Source organism: Bidens hawaiensis, unplaced genomic scaffold, assembly GCF_021521415.1.
Source record: "Bidens hawaiensis isolate Kalapana, Puna unplaced genomic scaffold, B.hawaiensis_p1.1 tig00043696_1, whole genome shotgun sequence".
Classification (NCBI taxonomy): domain Eukaryota; kingdom Viridiplantae; phylum Streptophyta; class Magnoliopsida; order Asterales; family Asteraceae; genus Bidens; species Bidens hawaiensis.
Genome location: NW_027497758.1, coordinates 1 through 12,990, shown reverse-complemented (window position 1 = coordinate 12,990; position 12,990 = coordinate 1). Strand labels below are relative to the sequence as shown.

At 36.8% G+C, this 12,990-nt stretch overlaps 1 protein-coding gene across 1 annotated transcript; it reads right to left on the bottom strand.

The window, feature by feature from the left end:
• Window positions 1-1,039: 1,039 nt before the first annotated feature.
• LOC143594493 (histone-binding protein MSI1-like) lies at window positions 1,040-9,820 on the bottom strand. Its single transcript, XM_077073796.1, has 5 exons — window positions 9,109-9,820; window positions 8,232-8,378; window positions 1,778-1,902; window positions 1,597-1,693; window positions 1,040-1,409 (listed from the first exon to the last, which is right to left on the bottom strand). Exons 1-5 carry the CDS (start codon window positions 9,382-9,384, stop codon window positions 1,215-1,217), a joined length of 840 nt encoding a protein of 279 aa, XP_076929911.1. The 5' UTR covers window positions 9,385-9,820; the 3' UTR covers window positions 1,040-1,214.
• Between the last annotated feature and the right edge of the window lie 3,170 nt (window positions 9,821-12,990).

Sequence of the window (12,990 nt, the reverse complement as noted above, 5' to 3'; positions counted from 1 at the left end):
GATTTGGTGAAGGTAAGATTTTAGATTGAAACTTAACATTTTCTTTACAGGCTACAAAATTGGAAGGTAGCTCAAATTTTAATGTTAAAACGACTATCCCCGAAAAACCTGCATTGGTAATCGTAATACACCAGATAGTTCAAAGCTGTAGATATTAATTCAACATTTTGCTACTAATATTGCTGCATGCAAATGTACAAACTACAAATACTTAATTGCTTATGGTAGATATAGCACCAACGCCAATTTGAGAAAAAGTGTAAATTTACTTTTCGATAGGGCGTTTTAGTCCTTTCGTTGTGGTTATTTGACATGCCCATTTATTCCGGTGATTTTTTCTTTGTGTCAACAGAGGTTGCAAAAGCTCCTAACTTTGTGGATTTTATTTGAAGTAATACAATATAAAGTATTGTGATAATTGTAACTTGGAATGCATGCTTATCATGAGATCATGTGCATATGCATATTGGGTCTTATGATATAGGAAGCTTCAAAGTTTGCTGCTCACATGCAAAGGTCCCTGTATTTGGCTCTCCTAGATCCCAGCTTCATTTTCATCTATATGTTTAATCTGCATTTTGGACATCCAGTTTCAATCTAAATCAATAATGCACCAACACACCAGAAAATGATTCGGGGCTATGTGCATATCGTTTGCAGAGGTATTGAATATGGCTATGGTGTTTCTATTTTCTTTTAAGTCTTGAAAACTGACTATATCTGAACTTCAATATGGTTTTATTTTTTGTGGGGCAGGTTCTAGAAAGTATCCGGCATAGATGTCTCATAGATATATTTGGAAAATAGAGAAGCATAAGATGTATGTATTAAAATGTCATGCTGGTCAAATGGAGCATCATGAGACAAGTAGGATTTCAGTTGAATTTAGCTTTTGATTTCATTTTTTACCTGCAACCGTATAGCAGTTTTTGGCTTGCCATTTCCTATGATGTAAACATAGGAACAAACACCTTATGTAAGATCAAACGTTACCACGCGCTGCAAAGCGCGCGGGTAAAACACTAGTTGAGATTATTAGCTAAAATTACACAAACTTTTACTTTTCAAACAGGGTTCTTAGATAAGCATCAATCACTTGCACTATAAACTTCATACTAATGAAATATCAACTCCAACAAAACAAGAACAAGAGAAATGTATGCATCTTCACAGTCAACTTTGTCAATTGTTCATTAAATTGTACATCTGTTGTATTAGAAGTAATCATTGTAAACATGGCCCGCCATCTTCCAGACTTGGAGGGTATTATCGGCAGACACGCTAGCAATCATCCGATCTTCAGACGGGTTCCATGAGAAATCAACAACTCTATCAAGATGCCCACCATGGGTATACACCATCTCCGGTGGCCCATATCCTTCTTCCTCTTCTGATTGTTCCATCCCAATATATAATTATCACCACTCAACAATAAATATTATGCAATCTTCACGCGCCAAATCATTTTTTTTCAAGCATGTGTTGAAAGTTTCAATTATATCACACAAACAAGACTTTGACCCGTTTGAGATACACACAACCCATTATACATTTACAAGTAAACGAGCCTTGGAATTAGCAAATTTCATGAAGTTACCTATTAGGATCCCATATCAAGACCTTCCGACCTTCACAGCTAGAAGACAAAATGTGCTCACTGTGCGGGCTCCAGTCAACCTGAAGCACCAAACCACTGCAATAACATAACAGAAGCAACCCGAAGATTAAGAAGGAATACGTTTCACATAATATTTGAAATAAGGAAATGGAATCTTACAGGTGATAATCAAAACTGTGGAGAGGACGGGCAAGTCTCCTTAGATCATAGGACTTCACGGTGGTGTCATCGGACCCAGTTGCCACGAGCCACTCGTTAAAAGGATTAAAAGACAAGCAGTTGACCTATCACACAAGTATAATAAATAATAAATCATAAGAATCTAAGGGTGGAAATGGGTCATATTTGTGAAACTTTATATGTGAGGCAGTGATCACACTATCTACAAAAGTCTACATAAATAAGATATCTAAATTATGCTACAGATGGAAATCTTGTGGTCGCACGAACTCACAGCTGGTACCTAAGGTGCAGTTCCTACCAATGGGTCAGTTGACTACTTGACTCACATCCTAAACAAGCTCGAGCCCAAATTTCACTTAACAAGCTCGACCGGTCTCGCGAGCCTAAACAAGCCTCTTTTTTTATATATGCTTATTTAATATATTAAATATATATTTATACAACAATTATTATATATAAAACTATGACAAAAGTACCTAAATATTATATATAGACACACACACGTGTGTGTGTGTGTGTGTGTAAATTATAAATAATATATGTATATATATACACACACAATATATGTGAGCAGTTCGTTCAGTTAGATAAAGTTCCAGATGCAACTAGGGTTCGATTAGCAATTCAATGGTATCAAACCCTAGAAAAACAGAGAAACGATGTACCACCAACATGGAAGTGTGGAATGAACTCAAAGAAGCTATTCGGTAATCTTTTTTATGATCCAATGTCAGAATTGAAGAATTTGAAACAAACTGCTAGTGCTAAAGAATATCATGATGCCTTTAATATAAGTGATAGTAAACTACAATTACCTCCTGAGTATGCCTTAAGTTGTTTCATTGCTGGATTAGAGGAAGAGATACAATTACATGTTAGAACTAGCAACCCTAAGACTGTTCAAGGAGCTTACAGTTTAGTTTAAGTTACAAGAAGCTTCTCAAAATCTCAACAAAACCAAAGTATACAGTAGAAGCAATTTAGGTACATGTAGTTATAGTAATGCAAGGAAAAGGTTTATTACCATATGTTAAACCTATAACAACAGTGGTCATGTTTGTAAGGGGAAGAGACCTCAGTTGTAGCATATTGAAATAGAGATGTCTGATGATGAAATTGAAGAAGAACAAGGGTTGATTTAGAGTTTGCTCAAATATCTGTAAGTGCCTTAGAAGGAAGTGAAGTGTAGCGGCAATGAGGGTGACTGGTCATATGGGTAAAACAGAGATACAAATTTTAATGGATACTGAAAGTTCACTAAATTTGTTGATGAAAAATTAGCGTGGAAATTAGGATGTGAAACGATAACCAAACCTGCTATGATTGTTAAAGTAGATGATGGGGGTCAAGTAATATGTGATAAAATAGTTAGTAGGTTTAAGTGGAAAATGATATAATGCCTTTAGGGGGTTGTGATTTTCCAAGTTGGGTAGTATTAGTATGAACTACAAAGACAAGACCACTGAATTCAAATATAAAGGGCAGAAAGTGGTGTAAAGAGGAGGAAATACGAAGAAATCAATAGGGGTAGGTAATATTAAGAAACTGGTGCAACAAAGGGATGAATTTTCTATGTTGCAACTCTGTGCAGTTCAAGCCCAGACAACACCAACTTCAGTTATCCTTCAAGAGCTTACCCATAGTTAAGATCAAACAGTCATAGAAAAAATGACAACAGAACATTTAGATCGAGAGGTGATCAGGCATAGCAATAGCTCCTTTGCTTCTCCGGTGGTATTAGTCAAGAAAAAAAAAAGGGACGGAGGGTGGCGTATGTGTAAGAATTATAGGAAATTAAAGCAGGCAACCATTCCTATTCCTGATAGATTTCCTATACCTTTAGTAGAGGAATTAATGGGTGAGCTTTATCGTACAAGGTATTTCTCTAAATTGGATCTCAAAGCAGAGTATTATCAGTTTTTGGTAAGGCCCTTTGGGCTATGTTACTAATGCCCCTTCTACTTTTCAAAGCCTAATGAACCATGTGTTTCGACCCCATTTGAGGAAATTTGTCTTGGTGTTTTTTGATGATATCCTGATCTATAGCCCTAGTTGGTCAACTTAATTACAACATCTATAAACTGTTTTAGCATTATTAAGGCTAACAGATAAGGTTAAGGTGATTCAAGAGTGGCCTATACCTGTTAATTGTAAGCAACTTAGAGGGTTTTTGGGTCTCACCGGATACTATAGGAGATTTGTTAAGAACTATGGAAGTATATCCAAACCTTTGACTCTAATGTTAAAGAAAGATGAGGCCTTTTTATGGCCTGAAGAAGCTGTACAAGCATTTGAAACCCTTAAACCAACCATGAGTCAACCTCCAGTATTGGCTCTACGGCTCTACCAGATTTTAATGACACCTTTGTCATTGAAACTGATGCTTCGGGTTATGGTATAGAAGCAGTATTAATGCAAAGAGGCCATCGGCCATCCAATTGCTTTCTTGAGTAAGGCTCTTTCTCCTAAAAATTTGCAATTGTCTACTTATGAAAGAGAGCTATTAGCCATCATACATGCCATTCAAAAATGGCAACCTTATCTCATGAATCGCCATTTTATAATCAGATCAGCAAAAAGTAAAGCATTTGCTTGAGAATAAGATAGCTGCTACTTTTTAACAAAAATGGCTCCCTAAGCTAATGGGTTTTAGCTATGACATTGTATACAAGAAAGGATCTGATAATAAAGTGGCTGATGCTCTATCTAGAGTCATGGGAAATTATTACAATTAGCAGTTTCTAATATTCAGCCATCGCTGCTGCTTTCTATTCAACAATTATGGTCTACTGATCCTGAGTTGAAGCTGGTTATTAAAAAAGTACAGCATAATTCAGTGTCTCACAAGCATTACACCTGGACCATAAATAGAAGAAAGGGAAGATTAGTTGTGGGACAAAGATTTTGAACATCAGATTTTATCTTGGATGAATAACTCTTCTCACTGGGGGCACTCTGGTGTCACAGCTACTATTCAAAAAGCTACTAGATTATTTTATTGGCCTAAAATGAGAAAAGACACATTAATGCAGCATATCCAGGGTTATTACAGCCCTTACCAATTCCTATGGGAGTGTATGGGAGGATTTGCAAGTAAAGCGGGTCACTTTATTACCCTTGCACACCCCTTTACTGCTACTACAGTCGCTCAAGCTTATTTAGATAACAAGCTACACGGTTCACCCAAATCTATTGTTACTGATCGAGATCTGTTAGCCTATTTTGGCAACAACTGATGGCTCTACAGGGAGTCGACCACAGACTTACTAGTTCCTACCATCCTCAGTCTGATGGCCAAACCAAGGTATTAAACAGATGCTTAGAAGACTACTTGAGGTGTATGTGTTTTGATAACCCAACCGATTGGACTCATTGGATACCACTGGCTGAATTTTGGTACAACACTACATACCAATGTGCCATAAAATGCCCTCCCTTTGAGGTTGTATATAAACAACCTCCTCCTATTCATATGCCTTATTTGCCTGGTGATAGTAGTGTTGAGGCTATTGATAGGAGTCTAACAGCGAGAGAGAAGGCTGTCTCGGTCATTAAAACCAATTTGTTAAAAGTTCAACAACGTATGAAACAATTGGCTGATTTACATAGAACCAAACGTAGTTTTGCAGTAGGAGATTGGGTGTATAAAAAGTTACAGCCCAAAAGGCAAGTTACAGCCACATCAGTGTCTAATCAAAAGTTATCTGCAAGGTACTTTGGTCCTTATCCGATAAATGCTAAAGTGGGGGAAGTGGCTTATACTCTGCAGTTACCTGCTGACATTCAAATTCATCCTACTGTTCATGTTTCACTATTAATAAAGTATCATGGGCCTTTACCAGTTCCTATTTCCAATAGTCAGCAGTCTACTTCACAAGTGCAACGCTATCCAGAAAGCGTCATAGATAAACGAGTTTTTTAAAAAACATAACCGCATGTCTGCATGTGTATTGAATGGTTGGTTAAGTGGAAAGATTCATTGAAGATGCGACATGAAAAAGTGTTGCACTTATCTCGAGTTGGTATCCTACATTTGATCCTTGGGGTCAAGGATCATCTTAAGGGGAAGGCATTGATACAAATTAAGACGTCAAAAGTTGACTAAAAAGTCATAGGAGAAAAGATGTGCAGAGTCTCAAGGTCGTTAGAGTTAGTTCAGAAAATAAAAATAGTTTCTTCCCTCAATTCTCTCTAACCCTAATTTCGCTACTCAATTCAGAATCCATTCTATTGTATCGATTCTCTGCTAGTAGCATGGTGATTGACCATCTATCTATCTTAGATCTCAATCATCTAAAACCCAATTGCAATCCATCTTTGTTACAAATTGCATCAGAGAGGGCTTATGTATACCTAAATTTTGGGTACACAATGCTAGAAACTAACCAAAAATATAAAAGTTATTTATAAATACACCTTGCGCCTTGCATGCGTGAAGCGGTGCAATTTTCCGCTTTGAGAATTCTAGTCAAGATTTTGACAAATAGAACCCTAACAGGCTATAATTATACCATATAAAGCATACAATATATCTATTGGTTTTCAAATGACCCGTTTACCGAATTGCATAATAACTGCAAACTCAATACAGAAAAATGTAAAATTAGCATATTATAAGTTACATGTTGTGAATGGGTCAGACACTATGAATCAAATAAGCCCAACAGCAGTGAATGACCAGCCCAATCCAAGGAGGAGTTCAAGAACCAAAAAACCCAACACCCAAATGAAAGATTTCATTATCAATGCCTAGTCATCTTCTTAACGGAATGAGCATCTTTATTTATATATAGAGTCAAGGAGAGTGTGTGTGGGGTATGAGAATTTGTTAGATCTTGTGATGTCTTCTTTCCCATCCCTTGCTATGTAATTCTTCTCCACCATTACTCTAATAAAAACCTTATATCAATAATCAATTGTTGCATAAAATTGGCATACACTACATTGGGGCTTTCATTGTACATTAGCTCTCATGGTTGATGGAAGTTGTTTTAAATTGCTTGATGATGGTGTCATCGCATTACATGACGCTTACAAGCAATCTCAAGTTCCACATGACGAATTAATATCTGATGTCAATTTAATCGCTACCTCACTTGAAGATCAGAAGAAGGTGTTGAATAAGGTACTAGTTCAACCAGTCTGCCATTCTGCTTAACCCCATATTGAAACCCACAACTGACAGTAATTCATCTGGTTCGTCCTCTTCCGGTAACGGTGGTTTTTCAATTTTGAGCCGTCACAAATGACAAACCCGCTCCGACTTATTTACCTCATTTTGCTGTTCTCACCCGGAATGATGGGTAGCTCAGGCCATCTGTTACTTTAAAATTTATTCAATTGCAGATCCAGATAGGGTTACCTTCGCTTCCTTCTACCTTGATGATGTTGCCAATTGGTACGATTAGATAACCAGACATCACCGATTAACAGGTTGGTTGCCATTTACCCAAGCTCTCATTCGACGATTTAAGGCTCGGGAATTAAAGGAGCCGGAAGGGATTTCGTTAAATTGCAGCAATCTCAACGATGGCCAAGTATCGTCACCGCTTCAAGGAAATTTCCACCAGGACGATGCCCCTTCCGCCGCTGTTACTTGTTCACCGTTTTGTCTCTGGATTGAGCGCCAATATCATGCAATCGGTGTTGATTCACCGCCATACCTTAGTTGATAAATCGATGAAGCTGGAACTACACGAAATCGAATCCAGTTTGAACGAGTGGGCAGATAGTACATTAATCAGGCCTCTAAGCCCATTTTACCCACTCCTGAATCAAACTCAATTCCAGCGTCTGCTACCCCTCCATCGGCAATTACGAACCCTAAACCACTACCGAATTCAATTGAATTTCAACACTTAACTCTTACTCAACTCGCTCAAAAACGTGCATTAGGGTTATGTTATATTGCGATGAAAAATATTCTCAAGAACATAAATGTAAGTCTACTCCGCAACTGTTACTTTTCGATGAAGATGCACCTATCGTAGATCCATTGATGGAACCTCAACCCGATTCCAGTTCTTATGTGGTCTTAGCAGAAGCTTTACATTTACAGGTCAATGCACATTCCTCAATTTCATACAAAGCTCTCTCAGGTGGATGCTCAGCATCTACCCTCAGCTTTTCGGGCACCGTAAAGGTAATACAGTGCAGGTCCTCCTTGATGAGAGAAGTACTAATTGTTTTGTACAGACCCGGTTTGCTTTGTTTCTTAATTTGACTATCAAGGCTATTACACTGTTTACAGTTTTAGTAGGCAGGGGCGAGCGATTACCCTATTCCGGGGTGGCTAAACAAGTTGAATTGCTCATTCAAAAATAAAAATTCAACAATTTTTGCATTCAATTTAACATACACTACAGTATACCCCTACGATAGATTAAATGATTAATACAGAAATAAATAAAAATTAAAATTTTCTACGTACCGCCCTCTGGTGAGCTATTCTTTGGGTAGGCCTGGTGCATCGAGAGCGTAAATCATATATGCACAAATATTGGTCCTCACCACATGAACCAAACAGGTGGCGATGCTTCAAATGCCATGCTACATCTTCAACGGCGCCTTCATGAAACTATTAACCATAAAAATAATCATAAGCTACACAGATTCTTCTGCTTGTAATCCAAATTTAGAGGTAGAAACAGAACCACAGCACAAACCAGAAACAAAGTAAACAGGTTTGGGTTGGGGCTAAACAGGAGTCCGGTCAGAAAAAATCGACACAACCCATTTCAGTTTTCATGTGACCAACACAACTCGTTTGCAACCCGCAAACTCATTTGGCTTATAAACCTAAAATGTTGAAATAAAAAAATTTAAAATACAATATAATTTTTTAATGGATCCATGAGGATTTTAAATTTTGCTGTTTTATGTACTTCAATTTGAATGTCCTAGAAATTTAATTCTGTATGTATTATTTAGCTGTTTTTGTTTTTTATAACCCATCAACTCATTTGACATGTTTGGATAATCAGGCTACCCGTGTTGTAGTGTCTCTGGGTAGGGTCCAGCATCATGACACGAAGAGTTAATTGTGTCATGTGGGGGTTGGGTTCTATGTTGCTTTGTGCGGGTTGACCCTACCGGACACGAATTGCCACCTTTGATAACATAAGAGATCACATTATACGCAACTTGGATTCTTGAAAAAATTAGCCAGAAAAAGTAGAACAAAAGAAATAGCCCAACCTCATCCAGGAACTAAAAGACCACCAATGCCCATTTAAACAAGTTTAGATAACCAATATCTATCTGTTATGTATGTGCACAGTTTCCATCAATATGCTAACGAAATGTACCTCAAATGTTTGCAGAGCATCTAGTGCACCTTTATTCAGTGGGGCCTGATCAATGTCCCACAAGCAGATTTTAGAATCATCTGATCCACTTAATAAAGAACCTCGATTTATTGTACTCCACGACAACCCAAAACCTTCGCTGCAGTGGCCCATTAGCCTCAGATCAGGATTGCTTGTGCCACCAATACGAGGTTCAGCTGGATGATTCTTATAATCAAATATATGCACTTCTGAACTTGCTGTTTTAGTAGCAATAATAAAAGGATCCTGAGGCATATGGCGAGCTCTAAGCACGTTTCCATCATGGGGTGTTCGCCGTATTAATTCTATCTGCAAAAAAACTCATTCAAATAATTACAAGTTCCAAATTCCAGTTCATTAGATGATGTTTTCAGAAATCAAGAAAGGGGACTGAATTAGGGGCAGATATGATGTTAGCAATGTGATATATTAAGATGAGGAAGGTTTAGACTATGCATATTCCTTAAAAAGGCAAAAGGCTCAAGAGAGACTTTGATAGGGACAACTAAAGAAATGATGGTTAAAGAGGACATTACTAGTATCTTCTCATAACAAATCAGTTTTACCTTATTGAGGTTCACTCTGATATCTATTGTTAGAAGAATTATTATCCTACTTCCCTATTACGTTAATCGTCATGATACTGTATCTATCGAAAATAACTATCAAATCTTACAACAGAGTAATAATTGACAATTGCAGATGATTTTAAGGTACAGGAGGGATACCAAAATATAATTAAACAGATCTAATTATAGTAAGAAATCTCAGACCTCGCAGCAACCACCATGTTCTTCATCATTAGGAAGTTTTACTTCTGCAATAATTAGGTAATTAGGTTCACCATTTGCAGTGTGATTCCCAATGATAACCTTTTGGTATTCATAGCGAATGTCTAACGATTGTACACGGTAAGGAAGCCAGTCAACTGTCAGCAAAGGCCACTCGACATAATGAGTAATGACCAAATCACAGAAAAGCGGGGCCGACCTCTCCCAATATTCGTATTCGTCATCGATCAACCTCTCATTTGTGTATCTACTTGGATCTTCTCTATCAAACATTGATTCTTCGAAATCACTCTCACTATCACTATCCATAACTCAAGGTGACAAAGGATGTCTCTTTAGGCAATAATTGAAAGGGGAAATAGGGGATTTCAGAGGAGAAACAAGGAAAGAATGTCACAAACCCTAAAAAGTTTATACATGAAAGACTGGACTTTGGAAGTGATGATGGGCCTGCGGAAAGAATCACTATGGAATTACTAGATCAGTGACTTTTTGGGCCTGCTCCTACATCTAAAAACTCTTTGGGCTGAGGAAAGTGTCATCATAATAAATAATTAAACGAACCTTTTCCATGTACACATCTACCAACTCACACTTGTTAATCTCAATGTAGATTCTATCCTTACTCATCAAAGAGGGGCTTTCGGCAATATGGTGAGCGCATTCATTGCATACGAAAAGATTCAACTTATTTATTAGATTGAGTAAAATACAATCATAAGTCGTTCACGAATTACATTTCTAACTATCAATAACTAGAAAATGACGATACTCGTTTGATCACTAATCATTATTGGCCAATGACCTACCCAGTCTCTGGCATACTTTCCCACTGCCCTCAAATGCAAGGAACCCCTAATGCTAATTTCATACTAATCAACTCATATTACAGCCGACTTTGTTTCTTCTCTAAGCTGAAAACGTAGTTAACTCTACATCTGTTCCTTCTCAAGCATTGACCAATAGCATGTACTCTTTAGGTTAATGAGTATGAATCATATAACAGTTGGACGGGAAGTTGGTTTAATAAATGAAATTTAGTTACACAAATGAATATGAACAGAGGCTCAATTGTGTTAGTGAATGTTCTTTTTGTATATATTATATTGTTCATGAAGGTTTGTTTGTATATGTTGTTGAAGAAAGTTAGTTAGTTATTTGTATTGTTTAGTTTATTAGCCCTGAGGAAACCTGCATATTCTCACATTGATTGTTTTCATTCCCTTTCTCATTATTTACTTGAGAAAAGAAAGAGGTAGGAGCTAAAGAGTAAAAGATGCTTCTCTTAACAGTTGTTAGTTCAACAACACTGAAGAAGAAGATATCTAGATCAATGGATATATTATATTATATGGAAATGTAAAGTAGATAAATTGGGGTTACTTACCGTTGAAGAAGAACAAACAGTTGATCCAAATGACAGAGTGACGAAGAATCAACAATCCAAATAATAATAATAATAATAATAATCGATGAACTGAGTGAAGACGATGTCGAACAATAATTAATTGATGAACACAGCAACCTAGGGTTTTATTTCCAAACAAACTTCAAACCCAATTCCATACCTGCTTTTTGAATTTAGGTATTGGCAAGCCCTTTAATGCTCTCTTAAACCTTACTTTATTATTTTATAAGCTATAATTTAAGTTATACTGCTAAAAATCATTTTGTAGAATGAAATCAATGGTAACGGTACAATTGGAAATTAAATTTATATATATATAAATGATATTTAAATTGGGACAACCAAAAATGAAGAAATGGACATTTAAAATGGGACGTAGGGAGTATATGTTTTACCACCCGCACGTTTCAAGTGCCAAAACGGACTTCTAAACTCAAATTTCTTCCAACTCACACGTCCCACGGACGAATGCAGCTCCGAAAACCCGGCCTCGTGTGAGGCAGTCTTTTTCACTCGTTTACGCTGCTGCTTCGAACCAACGTACCCTGGGAACATACCACAAATTTGTTTAAAGTAATTGTGTCAAACACAAGTTCGGCTCACTGTTACCGTCTTTATTTGTTTTTAGTTTCACATTTTCATTTAGGATTTCTAGCAGATACCGTTATCGGTATTTTGTTGAATTTTTGTCTTTTATAACGGTACTTGTACCGTACCAGGTATTTTCGATACCGGTACTTTTTTTGGAGATTTTCGATACCACTATTAAGCTTATCCTTAGTCAGCGTATGATGCTAAACAAATATACTCTAGTTACTTTTATATCCTTCTCATTTTGGTCCCTAGTTGACACATGCCAGTTAATTATGGTTTTTCACACTTCTAATTTTTATTAGCTTTTGCAGAATAACTCAATCCTATATAATAATTTGATTTATTTATAAAGTTTTTTTTTTTTTTTAAAAAATGGGGTGTGTATGAGAATCTAGTCACTGTGGATTGGGTGGGGGGGGGGGGGGGGGATTTACCTCTTTTTTCTAAATCACAAATAGGGTATTAGTTTTTTATTATGGCGAATAAGCAATTTGGTATTGGTGTGTAAGATATTGGTAAGGGGTTGTCAGAAACTCTTATTTGTATTTGATAGTGATGAATAAGGTTAATTTCATTTGATAGTGGCGCATAAGGGTAATTTCGTTTGATAGTGACGAATAAGGCTAACCAAGCTCTATTAGCACTTGATACTAGCGAATAACCTTAATTCCCATTGATATAAGGCAAGCTATAAACATGCATTTGGTTTATTAAATTAAAGTTCTTAGGTAATGTTGCAAGATTCAATGAAAGCTATCATAACCTTGGTTTACGAAAACAAATTAAAAGAAAGATAAAAATTTGATAGGGCCTTACCCTGAGATCAGGGGCGCAACTCAAGAGGGACCCGGGGTGGTCCCGGTCACCCCTGTTTTTTCGCTTAGTAAGTCAAATTTTCATGATTTCGTCCAAAAATTTTATAGGCATTGAGTCCGATCACCTCCGTGTAAAGCTATTGGTCATCCCTGCTCTTTATTTTTTTTAATAAAATTCCAACGTTTGAATTTTTTTCCATAATCGGAAAATAATCGTCAAAAATATGTCTAGATTTGGATGACAATTGGTCAA

Bases quoted from the DNA above. Each gene is read 5' to 3' on its own strand.
- LOC143594493 (XM_077073796.1), bottom strand. From the start codon at position 9,384: ATGCCTCAGGATCCTTTTATTATTGCTACTAAAACAGCAAGTTCAGAA. The intron at 1,903-8,231 runs GTACGTAGAAAA...CTTGTGTGATAG, and splicing joins GAATAGCTCACCAGAGGGCG to GTCAACTGCTTGTCTTTTAA. The intron at 1,694-1,777 runs GTAAGATTCCAT...ATGTTATTGCAG, and splicing joins CACAGTTTTGATTATCACCT to TGGTTTGGTGCTTCAGGTTG.